Source organism: Daphnia pulex, chromosome 2, assembly GCF_021134715.1.
Source record: "Daphnia pulex isolate KAP4 chromosome 2, ASM2113471v1".
Classification (NCBI taxonomy): domain Eukaryota; kingdom Metazoa; phylum Arthropoda; class Branchiopoda; order Diplostraca; family Daphniidae; genus Daphnia; species Daphnia pulex.
This window is the reverse complement of record NC_060018.1, coordinates 4,395,986-4,412,969: the sequence shown is the minus strand read 5'-3', so window position 1 is coordinate 4,412,969 and position 16,984 is coordinate 4,395,986. Positions and strand designations below refer to the sequence as shown.

General features: G+C 42.5%; 1 protein-coding gene and 1 long non-coding RNA gene across 3 annotated transcripts in view; one reads left to right on the top strand and one right to left on the bottom strand.

The window, feature by feature from the left end:
* The window catches only part of LOC124210453 (zwei Ig domain protein zig-8-like), a 47,185-nt gene extending 35,384 nt beyond the window's left edge, over positions 1-11,801 (top strand). For both annotated transcript variants that reach the window (XM_046608511.1, XM_046608512.1), the window contains 6 exons: positions 4,661-4,950; positions 5,071-5,113; positions 5,257-5,417; positions 7,849-7,983; positions 9,438-9,651; positions 10,613-11,801. In XM_046608511.1, the coding sequence (XP_046464467.1) occupies positions 4,661-4,950; positions 5,071-5,113; positions 5,257-5,417; positions 7,849-7,983; positions 9,438-9,651; positions 10,613-10,758 (989 nt within the window). In that variant the 3' untranslated portion in view covers positions 10,759-11,801. The remainder of the gene's footprint in view (positions 1-4,660; positions 4,951-5,070; positions 5,114-5,256; positions 5,418-7,848; positions 7,984-9,437; positions 9,652-10,612) is intronic.
* A 4,508-nt stretch (positions 11,802-16,309) lies between these two features.
* Positions 16,310-16,938, bottom strand: LOC124210444. The gene is made up of 4 exons (XR_006881192.1): positions 16,807-16,938; positions 16,668-16,723; positions 16,502-16,586; positions 16,310-16,413 (listed from the first exon to the last, which is right to left on the bottom strand). It is a non-coding gene; the product is annotated as an uncharacterized LOC124210444 (long non-coding RNA).
* Positions 16,939-16,984: the final 46 nt, after the last annotated feature.

Sequence of the window (16,984 nt, the reverse complement as noted above, 5' to 3'; positions counted from 1 at the left end):
GAGGCTGCACGATGATGGAACGGTTTGGGTGATGATGACGGGCCGTCGTGATTCTCTCCCGCGATTATACTCACGAAACACGCTCGTCAAAAAAGGACGCAAAGGGAGGCAAATAGAGCGAGAGGGAAATGACGACGACCAACAAGACGACCAAATTTATCTAATCCAGGCCAATCGATATAGTATATATAATATATAAGAGATGCCAGATAACTTTCAATGGATGCAGCAGTCAGAGTCAGTCTGGGGTTGGTATAATATTAGGACATGGTAATGTATTAGCCGCATCACAAATGGACTTAAAAGTGCCCAATATAAAAGAGAAAAGCCCTGGCTTTGAATCACTATCACAGCAGGACTCTGGTGCAATGGAACAGAAGCGATTGAGGGCCGAATTTGAGCGGTTAGACAAGAGGGGAGGGAGGGAGAAATGACGAAGGGTTAGCCTCTGGGATGTTTAACCATCCGTGTAATAAACAAGGCCCTCGAAGAAAGCGATGGGCGAATCGATTCTCCCATTCGATCGAGGTCGATCAGAATATCACGAGACGATAACTTTCTGCCCGCACACAAAGTTGAGACTTTCACGAGCTTGTTTGTCTGGAAAAGTGGGATGTTAGTGGCTAGCCAGAGCTTTAGTATAGAGGATCCAACTTTGTTTCTGATTTCGGGCTGCGCTTTGGCAAAATGGAAACGAATAACAGCCCACACGGGAAATACGACCGTCGTAATCAAGTGCGACTTTTTGCAGAAAATGAGACCTAGAAACCCACATAATCGCGTGTATTAAGACGCTGTGGCGTTAATCGAAGAGAAAAAGTGGGGCAACTGCGAACGAAGGCCAACAAGGTCGAAAGATCTCACTAGTGAAACCGAGATCTGTGTGTATAGTATCTCATAGATATCTATGCGTTCGGAATTAGGAACAGCAGTATGTGTTATTTGATTCGCCGAGGTCTCCCCTCCCCAGGGTCTTCCTTCTTCTTTTGAACCCAAATGCTGATGCGCGCCTTCATTCCATCTTTGATATACTGCAAGCAGCTACGTGCCAACTATTTTGGGGGGCTTACATGTTACTAGTCCCGCTCACAAGTCATTCGGTCCATTATATATTATTTGAACGCATGTTCTTTTTTTCGAAACATAACCAGCAAGGGACACAAGTGTACACGTATCCCATCCCACATAGTAACCGATTTATTTCTCTGGACGGTGAAAATTCCGCAACGTAGTTTTTGTTTAAACAAAAATTGGTTGGAGAATATATTCATAGGGAAAAGCCATTCGTCACTTTAGGCCGGCATGTATTTGAGTGGTTTTTGTCTGCCGCCCTTTTTGTATTGTATAGCCTCTCCTATCCACTTTAGCTCCCCCCCCATTTTTTGTTTTCTCTATTACATAATGCACCGATTGATGTATGTTTGGCGTTAAAAAATACGACCTGAATGGGCCAAAACAAGATCTCGTTTGGTACTGAGCATTTGCAATCGCTCGAAATGTGCACAGAACCATTTTTGACGGCATGAAACATTTCATGTGTCTAGCCGTCTTTTGTCTTTTGCCTATAGCTCTGTTGTTGTATTATGGCTGAGGACGCGTGTTTCAGAATGAAATTTCTGGCTGCGTATGGAATTGACACCGCCAGCGTTTTAGCGAATGCTCGGCGTGAGAGAGAGAGAGAGAAACAATAACAAAAGTCTGGGAGAAAGAAGATATGAATACGAAATTGCCAAAAGACGGGCAGCGCAGTAAAAAGGCCGTCTCCTTTTCTTTTATTTTTCATCTATAGGAAAAGCCAACAGAAGGAGAGAAAAAAGCAAAATAGAGCGAGAAAGTGTGTGGCAGCGATCATTTCGGTGCCGGGGTATTATTACTATCAGCGGGGTGGACTGAATAATTCAGGACGGCTGGAGCCAAGTCAGCGCTGACTGGATCATTTTTTTTCGTGTTATTGAAATGCGCGGTCGACACCCTTCCTTTTCCAAAAGTATATTCCCTTACACCAGTCGTAAAAAGCTCAGCAACAGTAGCCTATATCTCTTTATCTGTGCCAAAGGTTTTCCCTTCAACCAAATCTCTTTCTCACCATATAGTATCATCTATGCTATTTTTTCTCCGGCTAGATTGCTTTATGTTATCTAGTATCGTCTACCGAATGGAGAGTGTGTCCTATGAACTTCCGGCCACGCTGGAAATGGTTATACTCGTGACTAGCTCTGAATACCAAATTCAACCCCGCAGTGGCTATACTACATGCAGTCACGGAAACTGGTTGACCTGTGCATCTTTTATTTCCGGGTCTATCGTTTTCCAATCAGCTACTCGCCAGTGTTGTAACACATCTCTTTCCGTTCGTTTGATATGCTGCAGCAGCAATCTCAATCGGGCGTTTCATTAATTCCTGGATATGTGTACTAGAGTCTCTCACTTTCATATATCTCCTTTGTTCTCCTCTTTGATTGGGAATTCGACGCTCGCGATGAGAATAGAAAGAGATTGGTAGGGGGGGGAGAAGCGGCTTGCGACGACAAAAATCAAGGTGAAATGAAGCGCAAGATGACGTCGTCTCTCTCTCTCTCTCTTTCGGCCGTCCATAACTGGGATCTATGTAGGCTTTTGCCCAGGACAAAAAAAAAGGGAGAATGCAATATAGGAGGACCCCCCAACCATTCTTTTTCTTCAAATCTTTTGATCTCTCAGACAGAGAGAGAGGGGGGGCCTTCTGTTGATTTCCTTGTTCGCCGACTAAGAACCGACTGTTGGCAGCAGTGCACGCAAGTAAAGCCTCTTGCAACAGCATCGGATTGACCAAGTTTTGTTTCTAAAAACAGCCAGACCTTATAAACCCCCCACCACTGTACCTCCTCCTCTCTCTTCCTGGGCGAACGATATTGATCTGCTTCAGATTTTATTTTGTGGATTGTACACGTACGCCCCACTCCCTTTCATTTATCTACACAAACTGCAAAACACTGTGTTTGTTTCGCCAGTACAGTGTACAGCCAAATGAGATCTACTTTGTACGTATAGACCCACATTACGCAGCAATGTGGTTAAAGGTCCTTAACCCTTCGTGACTCGAACCCAATTCTCAATTATTTAGTGTCACGCATCAGTGATTCAAACTTGAGCAACTGTTATATATATCTATATATGTCCGAAGAACTCTTAACCGAATTTTCTCTCCGAGTTTGAATGTAACCTTTTGATCTGACGGTTGTACCGGGTGGCAGAATCTGTGCAGAAAAGAAAAGGGATGAATGGAATGAAAGGAAGAATGTGACGGGATTCCTGTTTGAAAAAAAATTTGATCATGATGCACCGTGCCGTCTTTTGATGCCTACTGAAATATTTGCGCAGTCTCGAGCACGTCTCTGTCTGCCTTAACACGACATGCCACACACTTTGTGTTGTCTTCGTCCAGGATATGTGTAGGCTACAGGGCGGATGAAGTGGAGACACACTTGACAGACTCTCTCCTTTCTGGATAGGCTGGATTGACGGAAGGAAGGAAAACGAGCGAAGCCAAATAGTGTTTGTATGGATAGCAAGGTTTGGCGTTTCTATACTGTGTGTAGAAACCAGCAGAAAAAATAAATATAGCCATAATGAAACAAACCCCAAAAAGGATAGTGACGTCGTTGCGCCGACTTGGTTAATAGCGGCCAAAAAAAGATAGACGGACGGTCTGGACACTGGCGAAATATCATCCAATAATCCTATTGGCGATGTAGTAATGACAGCGAGCCGATGCCCGGCTTTCCTTTTTTCTCTCTCGGCGGCACAAATTCGTTAATTCGTCGACGATATCAGAGAAGAGCTGGTCGAATCTATACAAGGGGCCAAATAACGTGGATGGGGGAAAGTGCTGCTGTCCTATCTGTCCCGAGACAGCGCGCCAGCGACAGATGGCACGGGTCGGACGGATGAGCTGAGACACACAAGTTGTTTGTTTGACTCTTGTGTAGGAAGAGCATTCTAGCTGCAGAGTCTTGATTACTTTGTTTATTACGCCGTTTTCGGTATTATTATTATTATTATTATTTACACTGCTGCGTTGCTTGTAACCTGGTGGCATTTCAGTTTGCGACGAGTCAACATAATAACAAGGGCGGTCTATTTCTCTGCTAGGAGGGGGGAAAGGAAAAATAAAAAAGTGAAACAGCGCCAACTATTTCACTGGGATTCGCAGAATCCGCATTCTTTGATCTTTGCTCGGAGAAGGTCTCTCAAAAGGGTTGCCTCGATTTGTTTGCCCTCGGTGATTCGCTCCGGCAACCGAACGAGATGAAAGTGTAGACAGCAGCGTATAGACACACTCAAAATCCAGGGATATATAGCATCTAGAAAGCAGCGCACCCAATGAAAATCACAATTTCTCCGACTGCCGGTGAAGAAATAAAAAGTTGCGGGAGATGAAGAGATATGACTTTGTAATATTTGCACCAGCAGTTTGCTTGAATCTATTTCTCTGTGTGAATCCGAACCCGGGTCGAAATTGAATGCTTGGCTCGCAACAATTCCTTGATCCTAATATGCACAGACTGAAAGGGCCAGAATTGTTTCTATTATTGCGTCTATTGTATAAAACAAAAAATAAAAAATCTCGTTTCTTTTTTTTTCTTTTTTTTGTATCGGCGATCTTTTTTTCACGATACAGATAGCAGCTGGCGAGATGATAAGCAACGACAGCTGCGGGATCATGGCCGCGAGCAGGAACAGCAGGACGAGGAGTACGGAGACGATTCGTCTTCGGCGGCAGCAGCCGAACAGCAACGGATCCAGGCCCAAGAGATGGCCGCCTATCACAAGCGGTTGGCATCGCTGTCCTTGCCCGAAGCCCAGCGACTCACGCAGATCGACCTCAAGCATAGCGACAGCCATGTGACGGCCCAAGTTGGACATCCAGCTTACTTGAAATGCGCCGTCAGCAATCAGGGCGATCAGCTGGTGAGTCGAATAATCCCCCATTCCCTATATACAAACAATTGAACTATAAACAGGCCTGAACTTAAGCTGTCGTTCAATTCAAGCTGAACATGTGACGTATGTTTTTGATTAATTCGGCAGGTTTCCTGGGCTAGAAGACGAGATTGGCACATTCTAACTTCAGGTAGGATCTCTCTCTCGTTGGTTTTCATTCCTTTAAATTTTCTGAATTTTCATTCCCCTAAAAAAATAAGAAATAATCCAAGTAAAATGACGGGTGGCGATGGTTGGCTGGCTTTTCGTTTGTCCTCTTGTGCTCTCTCTCAGGTCGGCATGTGTTCACGGCAGACGAGCGCTTTCAGATTCTAAAGCCGGTCGAAGATCACGAACAATCGCTGCGTCCGACTCTGCACCAGCCCAATCTAACCGAGTGGATTCTGCAGATTCAATTCGTCCAGCAACGAGACGGCGGCTTCTACATTTGCCAAGTATTTCTTGCTTTCCCCTTTTTCTCTCTTTCGTCTAGCTGGCTCTCCAAAGAGGAGACTGCTATTTGCAATTAAACCCAAAAGCATTCTCCCCTTTGCACTGCATTGCAGTTTGCCCTTTTTTTTCCCCCTTCTTTCTAAAGCTCCTTTGCTCTTTTGGCCAAACTATAGTCTCTATACCGTACATATACGCTCCATCTGCTTTTCTTATTTCAGAGCCAGCAGCGTATAGATAGAGATATATCAATCCTGTTTTTGGTTGGTGGTGTTGTTTTGTTTTCCTTCATCTCTTATTCCCTCCTTCCTTTCAGTCAGATGAGAGGGAAACAAACGGAAACGTTGGTGAGGGGGGGGGGGGGGGGCGAACCAACGTGAAATGAGAATAAGTTGAGCCACTAGCCCGGGAATTTTTTTTTTTTTTTTCATTTTTGCTCCTTTTTTCACGAGCGGGTTATATGGTTTCTAAGAAGAGAGAAGAGGAGCCGTACCGTGGGGTTAGTATAGTATAGTAGAGGGGGACGCTTGTCGGAATGGATCGCTCAGTGGATTTTGCGTTTTTGGTTCACTTGCCTCCCTTTGGCTCCGCCATTATGTATTGTCGAGTACGGAGGTTATTTTATTTTGTTTTTGGGGGGCCCCGTTTTCTTTACGATCGAAACGTCCCGCCCTCGAAACCATTTTCACTCTTTACTACAATGTCGTATGAATAAGAGACAATGCTGCCATGGTTAAAACGGGACGGGAGTAAAAAACTGGAAAAAGAAAGAAAGAAAAAGAAAAGAGAAGAGGACATAACTTTGGGCCCCCCCCTCGCTTTCCCAGTCTATATCTTATTGCAAATAAGATTTTCACATCGAATTTATAACGGCTGGAGAGACTCTTCTCTCTTTCCTCTCTTCCGTCGCTGTTTCCGTTTCATTTCCCGCCGCCCAGAACTCGTCTAGATCCTCGAAGGGAAAAAATTGTGATGTATAAATTCAGTGAATCTCCTAACAGTAGAGAAGTATAGAAGCACTGTGCTCTATCCTGAAGGGTCCGACCATCTCTTTATATTATTTCTTCTCCTCCTTTTGGATCCATCGTCTTTCCATCTTCCCGTTTTTCTTTTCTATCCCACTGTCCATCGTCACTGCCGATGTTCGTATACGGCCGGGATAAGGCTGCCGGCCAGCCCCCAAAAAGAAAGAAGAAGACGTTGGAGTCTAGATATGGACAAACGTACAAATCATCCGTCCAGCCGCACCAAAAGGAGCTGGAGGGCAAGGACGGTCAAGGATAGCCATCGAAATAGCCTCGCCTATCGGCCTCCCACCACCACCACTAGCGAGGCCTAAAGATGCGCCTCAAAAGAATCACCCCCCGAAACATCATATTTTTTAAAAAAGGAGAGAAAAGTTCATTTCTGTTTCGCTGTGCTCCCATCAATAGAATATAGTCTTTCTCTCTCTCTATATTTATATTGCGGATAGATAGCAAGTATTGATCAAACCAGAGAGACGATGCACGGTCGAGTGAAGAAGACAATAGGAGACGGGCGGAACCACCAGATGCTATACAACAGAAGAACCCTACAAAATATATATTATGTATTTGCCAACAGTTTGATGACCTTAATATTGAGCTTTGAGTTTTCCTATGTAGCAGCCCGAAAAAGCCGCCCGTCCTGCCCAGGGTCTGTCTTATAGACGCTGCAAAAGTCAATAAATCAGTCAATACGTTGGGTCTGAAGTGCATCTTGGCATGCGACGAGCGTTGAAAGGTTAAGGAGCCCAAAGACGTGCAGGGAACGATACGACTTGACTCGTGTGTGTCTGGTGGTGGCGTAGTAGACGGTTACAACAAGAAAAAACCTCAGCAACAAGAAAAGATATGTCGCAGAGTCTTTTCTAGGCAAGAACATCAAGATTGTGACACGAGAGACAAATCCTCCTTCCGGCCGCCGGCCAAACCAGGGTCTATTCAATCATTTATTTTAGCTTGTTTCTTTCTGCTTTCTTCCTTCCTTCCAGGCTTTTGCCCATTCCGCATATTACGCTTAAACTTCTTCTACTTCTGATGAACATGAAAAGAAATTCTAACGGCACTACACACGGGCCGTTGATCTTGTCAGCCTACTCCTGATATGACGTGATTCATCCGTGTCTCTGATCCCTTCAGGGTTCTTCGTCCGACATTTTGCCGATGGACCAAAGAGATCACTGGCCATCGTTTGAATGAATATCAATCGAGATGAAACTGATTGGTCACGATTCTGACGCACTATATGACTCCAGAAACCCCTCAAGACTTAAGATTCTCGATATTTTCTAGATGTACAGGCACCACCCACCATCTTCTTTTGATATATTTTTGGATATTTCTAGCAGCTGCCGTTGCTCCAACGACAAGTAACAACTTTGTCTTTTTTTTTGTGTGTGTCTGATTTTTGCAGGTGCCGACAGACTTGGGTCTGGTATCACATCAAGTCCAACTGGAAGTGCTCGTTCCGGACGTGTTCATCCTGGGGCCAAAAGATCTCATCGTCGACCGCGGAACGACCCTCAGTCTTGTCTGCATCGTCGAAAATGTAAGAAAATGATTTTTCATTTTTCATTTTTTTTTTACGTTGTAATTTTTAAAGAAAATGAAAAAAGAACGGGCTCAAAAGATAATAACTAGATGTCTGGAGAGCCGAGTTCGTAGGCTCCCAATTCTGTTAGTGATTGAACAAGGAGAGCGGCGGCGGCGGAGGAGGAGGCGGCCGCATATATCCGCCTTAATGAGACATCACTTGTCTATGATGGTCGTCTCTCCTGATAGAACCTCAGTTCGTTTCATCCTCGAGGCTCTGCTCATATATCTACAGCCTCTTTTGAAGGATGCCTGCCTGACTCATCCCCCTTGTTATATATTCACGCAAATCTATATAGCCTTCTTACCCTTCTCCCCCTCTCTCTCTTGTTTGCGCAAATCGATGAAAGTGCAGAGCGCCTCTGCCTACTCCATTTTTCTTTTTTTTCTCTTTCGCCAACGGGGAGATAAGAAAATGTCGGATGATGAAAATGATCGTATAATATTGAGGACATTACATAGTGGGTGCCAGCTCGGTGCAGTTTTCCCTTTAATGACTATTTTCATTCGCACTCGCTAGCTACTCTATTCAACTTGGATTCTCTCTGTCCATAGCCCACAGCACTATTCGTAACACCTTATATTCCTCGGTGCCGGTTATTACTTTTTAGACGAAAACTTGCCACTCTGTGAACGGACTCGTTCTCTCTTTGCCCAGCACTTTTCTTTCTCTCTCTCTCGTTAAACGATGTGGGCGTGTGTGTGCCATTCGTCGTATTATAGATTAGGTTTGGATTTGACAGCAGGTTTTCACGACCACTCAATGGCACATCCACTTGGGTCATGATGCGACTGCTGATGTGCAGAAACTCGTGTTTTTTCTCTCTCTTAATCTCGAGTGGATATTGGAAGTCATTACCGACATATCACTTGCATGGCTGTCTCATAATTTGCGATGAATAAGTCGTGTTTCCCAGAAAGGAAACCTTGAATAAGCGCGGGGTAGAAAACCAACCGTCGTCTTCTCCGTGACTTGTTATAATTCTCAGCTCCTTTATTTGTGGCTTTGACGCCAGCAGCGTTTCCAAGTTGGACGTCACGTCAGCTTCTTATCCCACCACCACCAACGTGACGTCCATTGAATAAGAATAGGTCAAATAAAAGAAAAGTGAGAAAAAACTTGACAGATGGCAACTTTTCTTAGCTATTTCTTTTTCTGCCGACTGCCCGGTTGTGTGTGTTTGGTTTGGCTTCTCGGAAGGGAGAAGGGGGCATTTTGACGCATTCGCCAAGTTGGGTGGACAAATCTGATTGTCGTCGACTTTTCTTTCCCCCTTTTTTCTATATTTGTCCGATATTCACGCACGCAAACACTGCTGGCCAAAATCGTGTTTGTTTGCTGCTATACACACTTACACAGCAGAGTCCGAGATGGTCCAGTATGTAATTATATTTTTTATACTTGCACAGAGTCCGATTCCGCCGGATTACGTCTTTTGGTTCCATAACGACATGCTGTTGAACTACCAACCGAAACGTGCCGGAGTCAAAGTCGAAACGGACAAGGGGAGCCGGACGCACAGTAAGCTGGAGATCAAGGACGCCAACGAGTCGGATACGGGCAACTACACCTGTAGCACGTCCAGCGGCAAGCCCTACTCCATCTACGTCCAAGTTTTGGCCGGTATTGTATCAACTAAAAGTCCATTTCTTTTTGATTAGGCTAAGACTCTGGTAATTCTATCTGTCGAATAATGCTATGCGCTATCTATACTCTCGTAGAGCTATGTGTATAAGCTCTTTATGCGGCCATTCAACCGAGTGAAGCGTTACACAAATGAGCAACAAACGGAATACAAGAAGCAGTAATAAGCAGCAGTATAGCGGAATTGAACGAAAGTGAATTAGCCGCAGCGGCAGGGACCTAATAATGGGATTATATTCAAGGGCATTTCGTAGGTTTCTCCGAGAGCTTAAACTTTACTTGTCCTCTGCAATATAATAGGACCTTAGACGGGGTGGGGGGGAATCGAAGAGTAAAATCAGAGAACCATTACTATACGTTTTAAAAAAATGTTAAGTCCTTTGTAGTCGTTGTTCGTTCAGATTTCGCGGAATCGATAAGAAACCCAAGAGTGAGTCCAGGATATGAAGAAAGAATCGGATGTATAGTATGTGAAGAATGCTGAATGAAAAAATTGAAATTGAACATGCATCTGTCATTCCATTCCAGTCGCTTTCTTTCCCTGGAGAGGGTTGAGGTACCAGTCGAAAATCCAGACGTGCTGGGAAGCCCGTCTTTCCATTATTTCCAAGTTTTCGGGATCACTGTGTGTTGCCCAGCGCATGCGGTATACTCCCCCCACCCAAGTTTTTATCTGGCATAAATAGGTCTACATAGAAATCCGGTTTTATTACCCTTCATATCTCGAGGGGCAAGGCGGGAGAAGAAAGTTTGTTTCTAAACTCAAATCAAAATGTTTTTAGTAGGCCCACCAGACATTAATAACATTTCTTCGCTCTTTCTCTGCCTCTGCAGCAGCAGAGACGTTAAACTAATAAGTAAAACTGATCAATGCAATTTCGAGATGGCTGTAGAGAATGCACTACAGTAAGGAACTTTCCGGTCTGTGTGTAATTGACAGGTGACCAAGCGGCTGCCATGTCACGGAAGAACAGCGCCCAAGGACACATATTTCTCCCTGGATGTGGAACTGGCAGCCAACTGACTTTGGCTCACCTATTGGCCGCATTACATCTCTGTCTGGCGCTAATTCACGTCGGCAGATAATTCGATAATTAACGAGCGACGTCCGCAAAGAAGAAGAAGCGAAAATAAAGGGAAAAACAGCTTTTCTGTCTGCATCAATGAAACTATGTAAAATTAGAAAATACCTGCACTTGGCAAAAATGGACCATCTAATAGAAGAAGAAATGATGAGCATCATAAAAGAATCATACAGCATTGACCATCACCATCCAGTTGAAATTGAATTACCTAGTCGAAAGAAAAGGCTGTTGGGTTGATGAACGAATTCCATCTCCTATATTGACTCATCGTCAAACGAAGAAAATGATGAACTACCACGATAACAATTCCCAGCGTGATTTAAACTTTCCTTCTTCCCCTTCTTTTTTTTTCTTTTGTGTCGTCTGTGTGACTTATCCGCTGGCATCATCCAATTACAGCTCCGTTTCTCTTCGTCGCAACCAATGAACGTGCTCACTGGTCGAGCTCCAAGAGTCGTCATTCCCCCTGTGTTATATTACTCTATACATATTTGCAATTCTTTCCAGGTCGAAAACAAATAATGAAAACGGGAATTCACGCTATCATACATTTCTCACCGTGTGCGTGCATGTGAGTGTATACAATGAGTGTGTGCCTCTTGTGCGTGTACAACAACAACAACAACAAAAAACAAAAAAAAAAACCCCAAAAAATAACGACGTGTAAAACTAGCCTACATCGTACAATTAAAATCTCGGCTCATGTGTTTCTCTCTCTCTCACTCCCCAAGTTTGTTCGATTTCCCCAATCGGTTGATGAATGACGTTTGACAACAATTCGGGCCGCACTTTTTCTTTTTCATCCGAGTCGAATTTCAATCAGAATCAAATCTTTAGTATATAATATACATACCCCCCCCCTTTCCACCGAATCGATACCTTGCAACAGTGCATCATTCGTATTTACATACTTAATATATATATGTATGCATACCACATGTATTTACTGTGTTGAGTATATACTATAACTGAATGTGTTTTTTTGCTTTTTCTTTATGTTTTTTTTTCCACTCAAATCCTAAGAAAAGTTTTCAAACCACAACAGAAAAAGAAGAAAAAACATCAATCGGTTTCTTATTGAAGAATGGAGCGGCGAATACATGAACATTTTTCTATTGTATGTTACAGTATTTCTTTTAACGAAAGTTACTTTGATTTTGTAGCTGCGATTTCACTAAATGTTTTGTTGGAAAGAGAGAGAGAGCTAACTTAATAGGTTTTTCCACCCCCTATAAGAAGAAGGAATGGATGGCAGATTGGGAGGAGCAAATAGATGGTGAGCCGATTTCCTGCTGGGTTAGGCACGGACGAACTGCGACGTCAAGAGAATAAAGTGAAGGTAATCCCGGGCTATATGTATAGATCAGGTTGGCATATATCCTTCCACCTCTCAATTCCGACTAGCGCTCTGGCTGTCAAAGTCAATGTGTCTCTATATATATACTCCTCCCCCACTTTTTCTTACTTAATGTGTATACTGTTTGTAGAAAATGATCTTTGTTGTCGAGAGAAAAGGAGATCCACGGCCTGTAGATAAGTCCTGACGCAATCACGGAGCAGCTTCTCTCTCTCTAGCCTACACAGTGGCTTTGAGAGTAGTATTGAAACCTCGGTTGAAGGAGCTCAAACGGTAATATCTACGCCGCTCTCAATCCGAGCCTTGCCATAGCTCTCACTCGATTGATCCACCACCACAAGTCAGCTCACAAACACGGAACTCTGGAGTGGCAACATCGTTTGAGTTACCATGGCGCTTTCCTCCATTCTTGACTCAAAAATTGAGGTAATTTCTTTTTTATTTATTTGAATACCTTCCTTTTCCTTCCTGTAGATTGTTTGTTACATCTCCGTCGTTTTTTTCCCCCTCCCTGTTGCTTGTATTGTTATGCATCAGAATACGTAAAGGGTGTGCAGGTTTTTTTAACAAGAAACACAATATGCAATTTCTGGCAAGTCTACCGTGAAAATCCCGCAGCACGCTTCCTAATTATATCTGCCATATGGGAAAGAAGGAAACGTGGAAGTGGTTTTTGAATGTCTGGCGAATCGTTCCAATTTGACGCAGAAAGAAAACTTGAAAAAGTAGCTCGGAAAAAAGATAAATTACCTTTGAGAAAAGTCGGAAAAAAGATGGGTTTCTCACTCAGGCAAGCGCTCGTAGTTGACATGGAAACGTTCAATAAGATCGAGTTTCTCTGCCCCGTCAAACAACACGAAACCCCAAGGTTGTGGCGACGCGCCACAACAAAGTCAACATACGGACCCGACGTCTCAACTCTGCTGGATGTCTGTGAAATATTTCATGCCTTTGCGAATCCTCACAACTATTCGGCTAAACATGGAAGAGCTCTTGAGGCTCTTCTTCCTTTACCGCCTTTATTTGTGTGCGAGCGCGTAGCACGTGTACTCAATCTATGACGACTTTTTTCCTCCTGACTTTTTCCTACTTTTTTTTCCCCTCCCCCGACTGTCAAAACTACGATTGTATATATACATACAATGAAGTGGGAGAGACAAGAAATATCAGATTGATCGAATCAAGTATCGACCCGCTAGCAAAATCTTGCCGTCGATTTTCCCTTCTTTTTACTTGGCTTCTATTTACTCGCATTGTGATTTGCTTTCATTTTCTTTTTTCCTTTGTCGCGTATTCTGACTGAACCCTAGGCACTTCTCTTTTTCTCCGTTTCGTTTATTTTCCACACAGTATACTTTTTTTAATAAAAGGAGGAAAGAAAAAGTAACTCGGTGGCAAACTGCTGGTGGATCCTTGAGCATCTGCCGACGCGAGGTGTTGGGTCGATAATCTGACTATCGTATCGTTCAAACTATTTTTTATATTAAAAGAATAATGAGCAACACGCTTGAAACAAAATAAAGATGTAGTTGGTGCAATTCTTATCGTTGCCATGGATTCGGTCAGATTCACAGGCTACACAAGTAGCATTGCTGGATAACAGGCATTATATACGAAGCCGACCAACTAGCTGCGATTTGGTAACTTACCATGGTTGAATGCATTTCCAATTTATGTGTCCTTGTGTTTGTTGATGTCAATAGTCGTACACCGAATGATTCGAACGATTTTTTTTTCTTCTGGTAAATATTCGTTCTAGCATGTAATTAACTGGCTCCCAGCAACAGTCATATCTCCCGCAACCAGAGTCTCCAATCGCTTTCATTTGGAGCTATACAAAAGATCGCAGAATGAATCAAACCGAAAAGGGTCAAGAGGATCCAGACAAGAACAAGTCGCAATCTTTCCAGCAAGTTATTCCGAGTTCGAGTACTGTTCCCTGGTTTCCTTTTCCCGACCTGAAACACATTGCACCGTACTGAGCAGAGTCAATACCGACCGAAACGATGGAAAGCCGACTCATCTCCGACGGAATCATGACACAAGGCGCAAAATATTGAATTAAATAATGTGTTTCATTAGCTCACAGCAAAGACTGAAAGTGAAAATGGAAAGCGGGAATGACAGATTGATCATTTGATTGCGCTAGCACTTTTGTCACTGCGGGTAATTACATTTTATTATTAGAAATCCATCGGCGGTCCTTGCCAAGTATGTAAAGTAAAGTTCATATACTTAGTCAGCTAAGGCCTTCCGATGAACAAGAATGCAATCTAAAATTGGTGATCGTTCGTCTGAATATCTATACAGCAGCTAAAACTCGTCCCTTGTCTTTGCCGTACTCAACCACGTCAGCGGAAACGACAGCATTAACTCGATCAAGTTGGTCTATACAGCACGGAGACTGGTATATCAAAGTCATTTCATTTTCCTCTCAGAGGTTCTTCCTGCCAAACCGTTTCCTCCATTCCGGAAACGACTGGGAATAGCAGCAAAGGTCGGAAATTGATGAAGCTTCCGGCTTTACGGACCTTCAAACTTGATTCCTGTTTCTCTTCTTGAAAGAGAAACGAAAGCGTTCACAAGTCACGGTAATGTAATTAACCTTGGCGGACAGGTCCAAACGACATTCAACAAGACGGTCAGTTTGCTCCTGCGTGGATCTGATTCATCGTACGATAAAGGAGTTCGAACCACTTTGTTGGAGCAATCGAGAGGAAGGTGCCATAACCATATGTTCGTATCGATTTACAGCTCGGGTAATTATTTACACAGACAGTTGTTCATTCTTTGGGCCAGGTAATAATTGCACACACGAAGTGCCAGCTAGTAGAGGTAGCAGTCACCAGTGCTGTCAGTGACAGATGCAAACTATTTTTAAACTTAACTGACAATTTCCCTTATTGAATTGCGTCGAGATGATCCGAAAGTTATAAAGAGCAAAGTTTAAAATGAAAAGAAATCTTGTCAAGAGTCAGAGTGATAGCATTTTGGGACTGAGCAAAGAGGTGGAAACGTTTAGCTATCAAATTGCAATGCAAAGCTCATTTGTCAATAAATCTTACCGATTGCATAGCCCCGCGTGTTGCCTAAACCAATTTTCAGAACATTCGAAAACTTTACAGCTGCTGCCAGGTGCTGTCCAACTTTTCCATTACGATACCTTAGTTGATAATTGAAAGTTGAAACTTATTTCTTATTTTTTTTTTCTCCGGGGCTCAGCAACTTTTACCATAAAAATGTAGAAAACTCTGAATGATTCTTGCTACTGTTGCCTCGCCCTATATGTGACACGTTCTAATCTTCACGCACGGTAGAAACATTTCGATATCTATAAGATGAAACTTATTGGCAACGTATTTCAAAGTTGTTTTTTTTTCTGCTTCCACTATATCGAAACTTATTCCATTATATTCTTTAGCTCGTGTCGTGTACCAACTGTGAATGTACTAATAGATTTTTTGTGTTTTTCTGCGAATGACTAAGATACCAGTTCACATTCGGTGTTACATCAAGTTGGTTTCTGGCTCTTCGCTAAGTAAACGCTCAGTTTGTCGCCGCAGTTTTGCAACAATAGTTCTCAGAAGATGAAAGGTTGTTTGTGTATTTTCTTACTCCGGCATTCACTGAATATTTCGTCGTGCAATCTCCATGATAAATCAACTGCCTTGTACTTCCCACTTGGATTTTAAATTTTCCCAATACCAAATTGGGTCAGAACGGCACGTTAAGTGAAATGGTATTTAACTATTTACTTTATTAACATAATAAACTTAACCTAAGTTCAAATGTTAACAAATATCAAAGAAACTGACCAACATATACCAGTACTAAAACTAGTTTCTCAGATTTATAAGAAAAGAGGTAGTAATATGAGTTAGAACAAAGAGTTTTAAAAACTTGCCTTCCTGAAATCGTTTAGTTCGGTGAGTTCTGGAAGCGGGTTCAGGACTTGTTACGCTTCAGAATAATTAACAATTTTGATTTAATACCATCAAAGCAGCCCTAGATCTTCACATTACACCTATTAATTGCTTCCTGTGATTTTTACTTTTTTGGCAATTTTGAGAACAGTTATATTGGAGTAACAAACAGCTTACTCATATGTCTGTAACAAAATAGGATTTATGTGGTGTATGCACATTGCAAACTTTTCAAATGAGAAAATAAAGTATTATGAATGAAGGTAATAATATTAAGAGAACAGATTGTATGCACTTGTATTCAAAAAATCTTTGTATCAATAGAAAAAGGTTCAGTATCATTACTTCTTTCCTGATTTCTTGATACCTCCACCTCCTGCAATGTAAGAAAAACATGTCTTGTCAGAAGTTTGATGCAACTGGTAGAGCTAGAAGTACAGTTAAGAAATGAAATTTCTGCTTACCCAATGGTCCCTTAGCGGCCTTAGCAGCCAATTCTTTCAATGCCTTCTCCTCTTCCCTCCGTTTCTGCAGGACAGCCTTATCATCCTGAAGAAATTATGAATTTTCAAGTTAGTAAAAATATTAAAAAAAATACAAAGCACAATATAAAACTAATTTTCATTTTACATCATCAAGCTCTTTGTTGTCCTTCTTGGGGGCCTTTAAGGGTTTCTTTTTACCTCCTAGAAATGAATCAAAAATATTAATTTACAGACATAAAAACAAATTCCCAAGTTGCTCAGGTATTAAATAGAAACATTAGTACCTTCTCTTCCTGACATTGTATAGTTCTATTTGTTAATTGCGACACTGAAATGACAGCAAATCAAAAAATGTCGAATACGTATGTGTAAGACTTGTGCCCTTGCTTGTCGAATGTCGAGTTCTTCCCTCGAGGCTGTGGCGTAACATTGCTGCCATATTAACTCATAATAAATGTTAAA